We start from the raw sequence: 13,868 nt of genomic DNA, 5'->3' as shown, positions 1-13,868 counted from the left end.
GACACATGCCACCAGCTCTGCAGTCTGATACGACTGCTTAGATACACGCTACATAGTGCTACTCCTGGCATGCTGGACTCGAATCTTGTGTGCTCGAGTAGATAATACAGACCGCTACACCTTGTGTGCGTAAGATTGGGCGCATGATTGGTGTTGCTTGATAAGTATTTGATGGAGTGTATGCTCCGCAGGTGACCCCTTCGATTGTGACGCCAGCAGCACCTTCTTCGGCATGTGCAGCTTCCGATAAAATCATCGGCGGGTGTGTCGTCGCTGCTGGCGCGGGTGTCAAGGTGCACTATTTGCTGAACAGCGCCGCCGACAGTGTCACCATCACGCTGGAGGCGCAGACAACTGGCTACGTGGCCATGGGCTTCACAAGTGGCCAGCGAAGTATGTACCCAGCGGACGCAGTCATTGGATGGATGGGCAGCTCAGGCGCCTCTGTCAAGGCGTACCAGATCAATGTGCGCAGCCTTACCGCTCTACATACCACCACACACATGTGCACAAGAAAAGTGAAAGAATGTGTCCTCTTCGGAGGTCCTGACTCGACGATCCTGTGCACAGTCTCAGCCATTTGCTGTCTGAATATCGTTCGAGATACTTACCGTGCTTAATGCAGCTCTGTGACTGCATACCAGATCAATGTACGCAATCATCCGTCCAATCATCCATGATCGGTTTATCATTGAATTAAATGCTCCTGTGATGGTCATGTTTTTGGGCATGTATCTATGCATCATGACAGATATGTCTGCACCACTGGCGCATGGATATCGAACCTTGCGGAGCAGATTTGGGGCCCCACCAGGAAATCTGTGAAAGTGTGTGTGAAGTTTCAGTTAAGCGCACATACTGTTGAGCACTCGTGGCTATCCAGCAAGGTGCAGCATTTGAGGGAATTGTGTGATGCATGTCTGCATACGCGTGTTGGCGTGGGTTTCTTGCTGGTTCCTTGGCCGGCAGTTGCGTGATCAGGGCAGCACCCTTGAGAGAGAAAATTTGATGCACTTCTGCATGCTTGAGCTGGCGTTGGATTTGTGTCTTTGGTCAGCAATTGTGCGACCTGAACAGCAAAAGCCGTTTCGTAGGTATTCCAGCGTTCTGCAAACCACGACAAACACACGGTATCTTCTACTTGCTGGTGCCATCATGTATTGACAGCTGGAATGGGCGGTTGTACTGAATTAGCATGTTTATATATATTCTCAGGGACAATGCCTTTGCTAGGCAACCTCAATGTAGTCTCCAGGAATCTGAAGGAGTTCATCCGATTGCTCACATCACATCCCATTACAGTTCTTCATCAGACTGGCTTCTGAGCTCCACCTCTGTCACCAGAACTCCTGAATTTCACGCCTTGTTTTGTGGACGCACGAATCACACCACCTTGCAAAGCGCCATCCCATGAAACGTTAACATATCATTCTCAGCTGATGATTTGATCCCTATACTGGTTCACCATGAGTTGCATTCCCCAGTGCAGGACCAAGTCACCTTGACAGGGTCACAGCTAGTTGATTGATTGCCAAAGCAGGCACAGTTGCCGATGCCCATGTGGATGAGGTAGTGATGACGATAAATCCTTACATCACAAATTGATAGTGGCAGGAAATAATCAACAAGCAACAAGATACATCATTACATCACACAGATAAGAGCAAGACCCAAACGGAACAAGCTAAGGCAATCACGCAGTTTCATTTCGAAACAGAACAGATCATGGCATTTGCAGGGATACTCCGCATCAAATATCGGCCCTGACAGCAGCGTTGTGCTCACGGATACGGCCGCAACAGAGGTTGGAGGCACGACGACAGTCACCTTCACAAGGCCTTTGAAAGCCGGACGCTACCCAATCAGTGCGTCGGCTATGACTTTCAACGTGGCCCAAGGAAGCAGCGACGAGTTGTCAAAGCATACCCAGGCGACCAGCGGCACAGTCAGCTTCACTAGCGGCACAGTTGCGCTCACGACAACCTCTCCCAAGGACAAGTTCTGGATCACGCACGGTGCGCTGATGATCGCCGCGTGGGCGCTGTTTGTGCCGCATGCCGTCGGCTTTGCGAAGTGCGTTGCCTTCCCTTCATCTTGCTGTCTGGCTGGTCGTACTCAACTCATAGGCACGTTATGTGCAGGGTGTGTGGTGGCACACCCGCGCTTTTACAACTCACTATTGCTCCCGAGAGCTTGGGAGGCGCTGCTGCAGCGCTATTTTCTTGGGGGGCGATGGCCACCGAGACTTAAGTACAGCTTGAGCTTACATCATTGTCTTGGTGTTCACGGCTGCCTCGATGGAGCCTCTTGCGGCGCTCACATCGTTGCGCATACATGATGTGAGCATGGCTGGCATCAGCAATCATAGCCCTCTCCCAAGGCCGCTTCACTCCCTGTATGACACAGGCACATTGGGATGACAAGCCCCCAAAAGTTGGGCTCCATGCTGTCCTGAACATGCCTGGAAACTCCGTCGCATCGTCCCTGGTTCAAATGGTGTTCCTGCCATCGGTTCACACGTGCTTTGCACGTTTCCAACATCACTTCTGCAACGGATATTGAAACGGGTACGGGTATGCAAGGGATGCAACCTCTGTACATGGCTCATCCTGATCGTCATTTGAAGTTGGCTAATACAAAGTGTGCTGACTCAGGAATGACGCATACATGCTGTGCTTTGCTTGCGTGCGCATGCGGGATCGGCGCTGTCTCATGCCTCAGCGTCTTTCCTAATATTGCACCCAAAAGGCGCCCCCAACTGTACCCATGCATGCTGTTGCGGTTGCGTTCTCAGGGTGAGGTACATCTCTAGTCATGGCGTCAGGAAGGTCCGTGAACCGAAGGATGATGTTGATGAAGTTTCTGACGTTCAGTGAGCTCTGTCACTTTGTATGTGCTGCCTTGGTTGCTTGTTGACCATTTCTGCCATTGTTTTTGTGATGTAGTGATGATGTATCTGTACAACACTACCGCATCCAAATTGCAGAAGCGTGCGCAAATACGCTGTCAGAGTTTGACGCGGCGATTGAGGTTCAGGTTCAAGGGCAAATGGAGCGCAGTCTTCTCCAAGGACGCCATGTGGTTCCACATGCATCGCTTCTTGCAGCTGCTGGCCCTTCTGGTGCACATCGTTTCCCTGATCATCGTGTTTGCCAAGTTTGGCGACTACGCCGAGGACAACATCTTGCATGTGCATGCCGCGTTTGCCTGGATCGTGACCGGACTGCTGGGCATTCAGTGGGTTGTCGCCCTGTTCCTGAGACCAGATAAGCAGGCGCCTCGGCGTCCGCTTTGGAACACCTTCCACTTCACCGCAGCTCGGGTTATGCTGGTCCTGGCGCTGGTTAATATCGGTATCGGAATATACCTCTACCAGCGCAAGAGCGGCTCCAAGCTGCTGTCCACTGGAGCGTGGGTGCGCTCTTCGCTCTTTCTGTTATTTCACCATGATGCGACTCTTGTCGCATCCACGCAGAGATTGGCAGCTGCAAGGGCAACTCAAGAATCGTTACTGCTTGTGTTCCACTACGTAACATACCAACGGGCGATTCTTTTGGGAGCGTGACATCATTTTGGGTATGACCATACCTGCAAATTCATCCAATTTCCTCCATGTAAGCTTAGCGGCGAGTCCAAAAGCGTGACTGTGGCCGCCCGTTTGTTGATATTGTTACAATATTTCTTATGTTAACCATTACACCAGTCTCCAGCATTGCCACCTTTGCCTTGCAGTGCTTTGCCAGGATGGGTTTTGGACCCTACTTTGGTCCACATAATCCATGCTTTTCCCGGCATTTGGACTCGCAAACCACATGATCTGGTGAAACACTGCTGCCTTGCGTGTATCGGAGTCACCATGAGGTACCAAAGCTTGGCCTTATTTTTTCCTCATGCTGTGCTTCTCTGCAGTAAGGCGACCATCCAAGCTGTTCAGGAAGCACTTGTCAAATCTTTTGCAGGTCGTCGCAGCCTGCAATGAGACTTCTTGTCATGAGATCAGCTCTGCTCAGACGGTCCAGTCAGATTGCCAGTCTCCCGCCTTGCAAGAGCTTGCCACCCCTAGCACTGAAAACGGCAAAAGGCTTGACACCAAACTGGTAGTTTTGTTGGTAATTCTGATAAGCACGTTGCGTGGTATGCCAATGCATGCCAGTGTTCACGTCCAAGTTGTGCATCCCTACTGCACTCACTCCTTTCCGTTCGTTGCAGACATGCTCTAATGTGACACATTCATTCAAACTCATTCACGAGACAAATCGGCGAACCATTGTCCACCAATAACCAGCACTGTCCTGTCCGTTCTTCAGGACAGATGCCTTACGTCTGCCAAAACACGACACTTGCATTGTTTGTGCTTTCTGTGCACTCAATGTCACGTCAGCAACTTCCTCAACTTTCTATTTCAGGCTGACACTGGCCATTGCTGCAACAAGGCATGTGGGACCATCTGGGCCTTAGTTTTGGCTCGCGGGAGGAACGAGAGGAGATGCTGTGCCGTTCCCATGCGTGCTAAAGCACATCTCTGCGTACGACAACGTTTCATTGGACACGTATCTTGTGTCTTGTTGCATGCCTGGCTCATAGCATTTATAGTCTGGATACAGATTCCGTTTAGCAGTTCATTGCCGTCCGAAGAGCCCCTTGAGCAAGGGCGAAACCGGTCGCTCAGTGTAAACACACTCTTTCCCACCCTTTTACACATCTCTGCAAGTTCTTTGGTTACACAGCAGCATAAAGCATGGCCTTTTGGACAGCCCACGATGTACACGGCATGTAGCAAAGAGTGATTTCTGATGGGTTCGTTCACCTTGCAGATAGGAATTGCACTCGCTGCAATCGCAAGTGCAGTGGTGCACTTCTTGGTTATGGCTCTTCGTAAAGACCCACAAGGGAAGGCAGGCTCCACAGAACTGCCCACAACATCAACGAGAGTCGACAACCCTGAGTACCGTGCATCTCCCCGGCCCAATGACACGTAGTGAGGCACACCGTGACTGCATGCCAGATGCGATTTGCAAGCGCAGCGATGTTTTGGAGATGACATGAGTACAAACGCAAGTACGATCACCGAGAAGCCAGCAAATGCAACTTAGATCGCAGAGAAGCCAGCCAGCTGCTTCAAAGTTTCCAACGGAAACTAATGGAAGGCAGACATTCAGGATCTCAAGGCTTGAGGAGGCTGCGCCACAGTAATGTACTGGGACAGTTGCCTGTGTTGTTGAGGGTGACAAGGACATGACCCATATGAATGCAGACGCAACACCCGACCATTGTCCAGCACCCCGCGAGCAGGCTTGGGCCTTGGAGCATACAAGTCCAGGTCTACACTGCAGATGTCCCATGTTTGTATCCCTGTCGGTTGCCAAGTGCCGACAAATCCGAGGTCTTTGCAGCAAACTACACGTACACAGAGCAGTCCCAGTACAAGGCGTGTAATGCATTTCCTGCGTTGCGCATGGAATGGGCAGCTTCGGTAAGCAAACACACTGATCGCCTACCAGGCTGACAGATTTATATTTCTGTTCGATCTTTATCCAGAATGCATTGTACCAGGCGAATGCAGGTTCCCAAGTGTGGACATCCAGTACTTCGTCATTCAGTACATGACAGTAAACATCAAACATTTTACTGCTCGATGTCTTCAAAGTGAGATATCAAAGGCTGTTGCATGTATGATCCTCCGTATGTCCGAGTATAGTTTTGCAAGCGTAGTTTTTTTAAATGTTGTCTTGTGTGATTGCACTTTGTAGCAATCAGGTACTCTGCCGCCACGCCTTCTTGTGAATGAGTGCCTCGTGCACATTGCCAGAAAATGTAATGAACTTTGTCAACGGAGGAATGTGTGGTTTCTTTTGCGACTGTCTTGTCAGAAAGAATGCGAATGTTGATTGGCGCTGCACACACTGTCGCCCCATACACTCCTGGTTGGGGATTTCATCATCAACACGTGCTACACTCAAGGAATGCTGAGAGCGGCAGAAGAGCAAGCAGCTGCATCCAAGCTTTCAAAGGGTGCGGTTGTTAGCAGCCATGCTCGGATGAGTGGGTGGCTACTAGCCTGCCGCCTTCCACATACTTTGAAGCCTCACATAAGAGCGCGTAGAAGTGCCGATTACTTGTTCAAAGTATTGAAAAGCAAGGCGAGCTGAACTGCCCTGAAGCCCGGAAACGGCTACCGGCTACCGGTACAGACTGAGTAGAGGGTTCATATCTTTTGTATTCCCTGCAAAGTACCTCGCCATTCCATTCTTTTAATGCGTTCAGCAATGAATCAAAGCTCGCTCCTGCCTAGTGCCCGTGCCGCATTTGGGTGGGTAATGTGCAGCACAGATACCACACGGCCTAAATGGCAGCACATGATATCTCCTTTTACAACACAACCGCATCCACATAGATATTGGCGACACCAATTGCAACTTAAGATCATGCTTGCATTCTTCAAGCTACCTAACAAATGAACGGCCACGAGGACAGCGGCTGCTCTGACGAGAGATCTCAACAAAAACCAGTTGTTCAACATCAGTGCCATCCTAAGAAGCATTGGTTTCTTGCAGCAACGCAATCCGCATCAAGGAGCGCCCGTCAACAGCACTCTGTGGTCTTTCACAGTAAAGACATTGCCTCCAGCGAGCTTACGCACGAAATACACATCGTGCGAGACCACCACAACGGCGCCAGGGAACGCAGTGAGGGCCTGAACGAGGGCCTCCACCGCATCCAGGTCCAAATGATTGCTCGGCTCGTCCAATAGCAGCGCATGGGGGGCCGTCATCGTGAGACAAGCGAACGCGAAACGCACGACTTGCCCCCCCGAAAGGGATCTCAGCGGCTGCCGCGCTCGAGCGCCCTGAAGTCCAAACGACCCCAAATGCGCGTAGAGCTCCTGCTCTTTCACGCCTTCGTGCCGCGCAGCCAGGTACGCCAGCGGAGACTCCTCCAGCGCCCTCGCATCGTCCACAAAGTGCTGCTCAAAATACGCGAGCCGTGCTTGAGGGTGCACCGCGACCCGCCCTCGAGCGGGCTCTAGCTTTCCCGACAGCAACCCCATCAACGTCGTCTTGCCCTCGCCGTTCGCACCGACTATCGCAACCCGCGCACCGGGTTCGATCGTCATCGTGACGTGTTCTAGGACCGGATAACCCCGACGGTACCAAAACGAGATATCGTCCACGGCCAGCAACGGCCCCCGCGTACGAAGCGGTGGGGGCGCAGGCAGCTTCCAAACAACCAAGGGCTCGACATACTCATCTTCCACGTCGTCTCGGAGTGTGTTGTGATACCCTGCGCGGTCGCGATTGAGCTTGAAACGGTGCCCGAGAGCATTTGTTTCGACGCCGAAGCGCTCGTCCAGCTTCCGTTGCCGCGAAGCCATCTGAGACATTTTCTTTGAGTCGGCAGTTTTCTTTGCATGAGCCTGCCCCTCTTGAATGCTTTGCTCTATCCGATCGTGTTTCTTCGCGAGAGCTTCTCGCAGTCGTTGTCGGTGCGCTTTCTGCTCACTGACAGTCGTCAGGTATGCCTCGTAGTTCCCGGCATAGTAGCTGAGCTTCTGGTTCCGCAGCAGGATGATCTCGTCGACGGTGTCGTCTAGGAATGCACGGTCATGCGACACGATGACGAGCGTGACATCATCGAGGGCCTGGATGAAGCGCTTGAGGTTAAGAATGCCTGGTAAGTCCATGTGATTTGTGGGCTCATCCAGCAAAATTATCTTGGCCTCCACGAATATTGCCATGGCGAGCGCCACCCGCATGCGCCAGCCGCCGGACAGCGTGTGGAACTTTTGATGGATCATGGCGACCGGAAACTTCAAACTCACTAAGATGCGCTCGGCCTTCGCTTTCAGCATTGCTTCATCTTCTGCAATTGTGTATAGCGGCTGTAGAAGCTCCTGGATGGCTTCACTTGCTGACTCACAGGGGTTCACTGTCATGGTCGCTAGCTTCCTTTCAAACTCCTTGACATTCCGACGAGCCTGCAGTCCCCGTGCACCACTCGTGCGAGCAGCCTTTTCCTTTGCCTCTACTAAATCTTTCGTCGCCTGTGCACGGTGACTCTCGAATATGGCTTGCTCCATGACTTCTACGTTTTCGGACGCGAGCGCTGCTTCGAGGCGGTGGATCTCGTCGCGGCGTTGGGTTTGCCTTTGGTCGGCTCGAACAACACAGTCGATCACTTCAGCGTTCATGTCGTCTTCACTGCGGTCCTCGAGTTGATCTACGTAAAAGATATTGACATCCTTTGGCACACCAGGCAGCCAGTGGTACGCGATGCTCTTCAAAAGGATGGACTTTCCAACGCCGTTTCTGCCAACCAGCCCGTAACGCACACCCGCATTGAGTTGCAAACGCGCGTCAACTAGTAAATCTTTCGTGCCAATGGCGAGTTGAACGTCATGAAATGTCGATTTCGTGCGAGGCGGATGCAGAATCGGGGGCGTGAAAACGTGACTTTTGCGACGTGGCCGCGAGGCCTGCCGGGGGGGCTGGTAACAGCACGTCCATGCCTGCCACGCGTCACACGCTATCGATCAATCTTATCATCAATGCCACAGATCAAAAGTCTGCCATGATCTATGCTGCACGTGCATTCAGGAGACCCGTGTCTGGAATATCGTCGCTCAGCGCGAAGGTGACTGGCTCACTGGTTCGACATTTTTGAGATGATGGATGGATGCATTTTTCCCTGACGGACGCCAGCAGGTGTCTTGCAAATCATTGTCTTGCACGTCATTTTCATTCCCGGAATTCGATCTGTACTCCAATCAGTATAACAATACCTGACTTGTAGCGACGACCAAGCAAACCTTCCCGGCCCCCTGCACCGGAACGTACCGCGAACACTTTGACGGACACGTTACGCAGAAAGACACCCTTGCGCGAGGAAGCCTGTGTGCCAGATATAAATGTGCAAACCTTATGTATACCGACGGCAGCAATGGGAGCAAGCAGACTGGGGAATGTACCAGATTATCAAATCAGAATTGGCACATCGTTTTGACGACAACATGTAACCGGCCCAGTCACGGGAGCTTGGAGACGGACTGCTTAATCGTCGAGAAATCTTATCAGACGAGCATAGTCGTGCCATAACCTTTGTCGCTGGCACCCTGCGACAACCGTGCATTTCTATCTGGGCCAGCCTATCGGGGCTGGCACAGATAGAAATGCTCGGAAAAGCTGCTCGCGCAGCTGCTCGTAATGAGACAATCGGAGAAATAATACTTGTATTCCTTAGTTCGCATTCGTGTGCTTCTTTCGCAACTTTGGTTGATTCGACTCCAGCAGGTGTCGGGTAGGACTAACCGTCGCGTGGCCCCAGATTACCGCGATGCTTCGCGCTCTGCCACGTATTGTGACAAGTGTTAAGCTTTCCTTAAACCCGAATCCTATGTGATGGGGTAAGTGGGCTTTTTGGAAACAGGAGTACGGAACTTGGAGGTTTCGAACCCTGCGCCTATGGACGAGCCTCTCGACATCGCTAGTCCTCTACTGACAATTGAAAGTGGCGTCAACTTTAGGACATGCCTTATCTGCGATGCACCTGCTTCCATTGAACAGTATGGGACATTTGACAGAGGGCGAGGGAGGGCGGGGCCTTTGCCAGCTCGTTCAAGAGAGAAAAAAGGAAATCAGAATCTCGCGCCTGAGATGGCGGTACCTCTTAAGGGTCAACGACTTGAGGTCACAGAAGAAGACTCTTGCAAGCTGGGATGTTCTTGTCTACTTCACCCCATCTCATGTAATAAGAAGAAGAAGGGAGAGGTTTTTGCTGCTGTTATGGTGAAGAATGCTGGTCTTCATGTGCTTGAAGGAGAAACTGTTCCTGTTCATTGTCCTGGCTGTGCTGACCCTTACAACCTGACCATCGGCGTAAAGTTGACTGATGCTTGCAAGGATTTTGTGCGAACTGACCTCTTGCGTGGACTGCAGCCGGAGCAGATCGTGCAACATGCGCTTTCACTTGTTTTCTACGGTTCAAATTGAAGTTGAAATCGAACAGCTGAGTACAGCGTTGCCATTGCCATGCGCCTTCCTGACCGCATGAAAGCTTACATCACATGTGTACGTCTGTGGTTGCTGTTGTGCTGATGTGGCTGACATTCCTCAAGTATATGACAAGGTCTACTGTCTTGAAGATAACAAGCACCGACTGCGAGCCTTGGAGAGGCAAAAGGGCGATGGAACTGACAAGGAGATCGATGACAAGTTACAGCAGGGCATGCTGGCTCGCGATTATGGCCTGGACAGACACAACATCAATAACTTCCTGGTGGAAGTGCAGCAACGATGATGCCGAGTCCATGCAAGCTCATGGTGTGCCTCAGTCCTAATCCACAGAAAGCTACCAACACGAAAAGCTTCCGAGCCTTGAGGTTGCAGGGTGTTTGTATTTGTTGGTGCTTTGCGCCAATTCGATGCCATCTTAAATTCTGCTGCATCCAGGATGTCAAAGGCGTGCTCTCTGCATTTTGAGTGGGGTGAGGATGCAGTGGGAGGAGGAGCGGACATTACTGGAGGCAGAACGGAAGCTTCTGCGTGTGGATGTCTCGACCGATGAGCCGCTGATTATCATTGCCACCGCCAAGATGCTGCAATGCCTGCGAAGTTTGGTCACGGCTGGCCAGTTTCCATGGACTGCACTTTCGGCTTGACCATGTATGGCCATGCTGTGTGCACATTGACGGTCCTCAACAGTGAAAGCCGAGGCGTGCCTGTTTGTGTGGCTGTCATGAAGCGGGAAATTGCTGACGCTTTTGATGCGGTCATACGCGAGCTCAAGGAGAAGTTGCGTAGCCCTCCATCGTCCTTGTGGACGATGACAAATCGGAACAAAAGGCGTGAACAAACGGTGTGCATTCTTACAGCTGGCCGTCATACACAACAAAGTACCAACTTACCCAAGTGTCGAATGAGTCGTGGGATAGGCCGGCAAACTATGATGGCAGGAACTAGTCAACAAGCAACAAAGATAGTAACATTCGAAGTGACCGATCATCATGGTGGTAAGTCTATTGATATGTCATTCTTGACAACGTGTCCAGTGTGTTGTTGTCACTTGTAAAACCCAGGCGTTGTCCCAGTTGATGGCCTTCCCCAAGCATGTGCTAACTAACCTCACGCGACATCCAGTGACTCCTGGCCCATCCAGTCATCAATGTAAACATATGCTCAGTTGTGCTCTATGTCGTGGCAATGGTCGCATATACAACAGATACATGTATTGCTAGCTCAGAATGTGGCCGGCACTTCTTGCCGGGCTGTGAACTTCCCTTGAATGAGGAGGGAGAGTTGTAGTCCGTTTGTTTCTCCCTTAAGCTTTGTTCTGACAATGTCCTTTGCTTTTGAATGTTTTCCCCTAGTTTTATTCATCTGTTTTGTGGTTGTCCCTCTCTCTTCTGTTCCTTCTGTCTCGCAGTCTCTACTGGTTTGTCATCCAGCGTCGTAACACTTTGCTCTTTCACATGTTCAGATGTTTTTTATATCGAGTCATGACTCCTTTGCGCATCTTAATTGCAGGGAAACTTTCGGGGATGGCCTGGCAGTTTACCTTTGCACCTACCACGTGGTCACCGCATGGCTCAAGACGATTTGACAGTACGTCAAAAGGGACAAGAAGCAGCCAGAGGCACAAGCTGAAGAAGGCGAAGTGCCAGCACCGGGCGAGAACTCCTTGGAGAAGGGGGACACTAGCCACCGGGACAAGATCAAGCGAGTCTTCGATGACATACAATGCTGTCATGAAACACCCAGGTGCAAACACACGTGAGGGGAGTTTTGGCAGCTGTGAAGGCAGCATTTTCCGCCTTTCTGAAGAAGAGGGCGAAGGAGATCAGCATTGTGGAATTCATTCGCAGCCCACTGGGAGAAAAACAATGGTGCGACTCTGCTTTTGTGCTCTTTCTGCAGCATGATGGGTGTCTGCTATGCGTGGTCGATCTAGCTAGTGCCACTCTTGGACGGGAAGCACTCTCTCATGTTCTTTGTGATGCATTTGCTTCAGTGAAGATACCTTTTGAAATGGTGAACTACAGGTTAGCACACTTAGGCGGTATGGGTACCACCGGTTTACTTCCAGACTGCCCAGCCAATGTGTCAAGCATGAGGCTGTTGGCCATCTTGAATGATGGAATTTGAGCTGGTCATACCGTCTCGTAGAACATCGGTTGACTTGTTAAGTGTGGGGACAGTCCCAGTGTTTGTTTCCAGATTGGCCCAACTGGTCACACATCGTTCTGACCAGCTGATTGCTGCAGGGATGTGGGCGTTGGGTGTGTGCAAGCACAACCAGTCTTTAAATCAACGAACAACTGGACGCAGTGAAGGGTGGCATCGCAAGTTGAAACGCCGTCTGGCTTGGGACCCTTCTGTTCATCAGCGGCGATTGGGTGGTGCACAACTCTGCTGATCACCCTGATTGACGATCACATCGGGCATCGTGAGCTGTTAGCATGGGCAGGTGTGCATCAAGCATGTAACCTCTTGTCTACGACCGGTCAGGAGCGTTCTTGTGCTTATTTGCATGGCATGCGTGCTTTGATGTATGCTTATGATGACAGATTGGATTGTCGCAGGTCATGCCTACGGTTTATTACAAGCGACAGGGCTGGCAAAACATGAAAAAACACAGAAACTAACACTGAAAACAATGACACAAACAAAGACAAAACACACAAGAAAACCAGCATGCCTACGGTTATTTGTCGCACGACTTGTTGCCGGCACATGAGCGATGGTTGCTGAGATGTTCAGTGGCCACAGTGTGTGATTTGCAAAGCAGCGGGAGGCACAGACAATGCTTGAAACAAAGTTGCCTTGTGCAACTGCGTTGCCCGGTGAGTGGGAGCACCGTCTTTTTGAGAACATTGCCTGCTTTGTGCATGTGGCCACATGGGGCTCATGTGTTGTATTGAATGTGCAGGGTAACACGCAACCGCAAGGCTGAGAAGGCCAAATCAAGGACGCGCTGGTGAAAGTCAGTGAGATGGATCCAAGCCCCATCACCTTTGCAGAAGCAGGGTGGTGATGCCACTTTCACCCTCGGTGACACTTCCTACAACCTTGTCGCCTTCAGAATTGATTATGCATGCTGCAACCTGTCTCCATGCAATCGATGGACACTTTTGCAAGCACCAGTTGCTGGCCTTGTGGGTGTTCTATGCTGGGTCGGGGTCCCGTCGTTCAGGACACCTTCTGGCGCGTATGCTGCAACTTGTTGGGCAAAGCGCTTCGAAAGGCGAGGCGGCTGCTCTGCAGAATCTATCGAGCCATTGATCAACGAACTTGTCCCGGCGTTCAAAGCCGGCACACCCCCCACGTTGCTTGCGGGCAAGGGCCAAACAGAGTTTGGGCCGCAAGCAAGTGGTGCTGCAGGGATGTCTGGTAACCTGGACACCGACGATGAGGCTGAGGAGGCTGAGGTGCCAGCTGTAGCAGCAGCCTGCAACTTGGCCCCTACTTCTCCTGAGCGTGCGCCATGTGTGCTGCCATCTGCACGTGTGCCACCCTTGACACCATGCACAAGATTCTTGAAGCAAGGTGCAAATCCTTTGAAGCGTACGGTTGCCGAACGGTTGGATCTGCTACGTGACCCAGCGGTGTCGCATCATGTGCGCCGCAACTTCGTTCTCAGGTTGGATAACTGGGCTTCGCAGTTACAACAGCTCGTGGATGTGGGTTCCTTGCAGAGGTCCTACACCGCTGCCGTGGCTGGGCATCCCAATCCATCAACTGGCGTGCTTGCCACCACCTCATGTGAGCAGGTTGGACCGATGCCATGTGAGCGTCCTTCTGGACCGCTCACTGCAAAGCGGTACAAGTCTTGCACTGAGACAGCGCAGCGCCCTAGGAATGAAGTAGGCACGGGGT

At 51.6% G+C, this 13,868-nt stretch overlaps 1 protein-coding gene across 1 annotated transcript; it reads right to left on the bottom strand.

The window, feature by feature from the left end:
• Nucleotides 1–6,568: 6,568 nt before the first annotated feature.
• On the bottom strand, nt 6,569–8,188 carry LOC149810798 (ABC transporter F family member 3-like). The gene has a single exon (XM_089994112.1). It carries the CDS (start codon nt 8,186–8,188, stop codon nt 6,569–6,571), a length of 1,620 nt encoding a protein of 539 aa, XP_089850238.1.
• Between the last annotated feature and the right edge of the window lie 5,680 nt (nt 8,189–13,868).

Source organism: Nuphar pumila, unplaced genomic scaffold, assembly GCF_984573655.1.
Source record: "Nuphar pumila unplaced genomic scaffold, dmNupPumi1.hap1.1 HAP1_SCAFFOLD_202, whole genome shotgun sequence".
NCBI lineage: Eukaryota > Viridiplantae > Streptophyta > Magnoliopsida > Nymphaeales > Nymphaeaceae > Nuphar > Nuphar pumila.
This window is presented reverse-complemented; position numbering and strand designations above follow the sequence as displayed.

Coding starts and splice junctions, on each gene's coding strand:
- LOC149810798 (XM_089994112.1), bottom strand. CDS start 8,188: ATGAACGCTGAAGTGATCGACTGTGTTGTTCGAGCCGACCAAAGGCAA.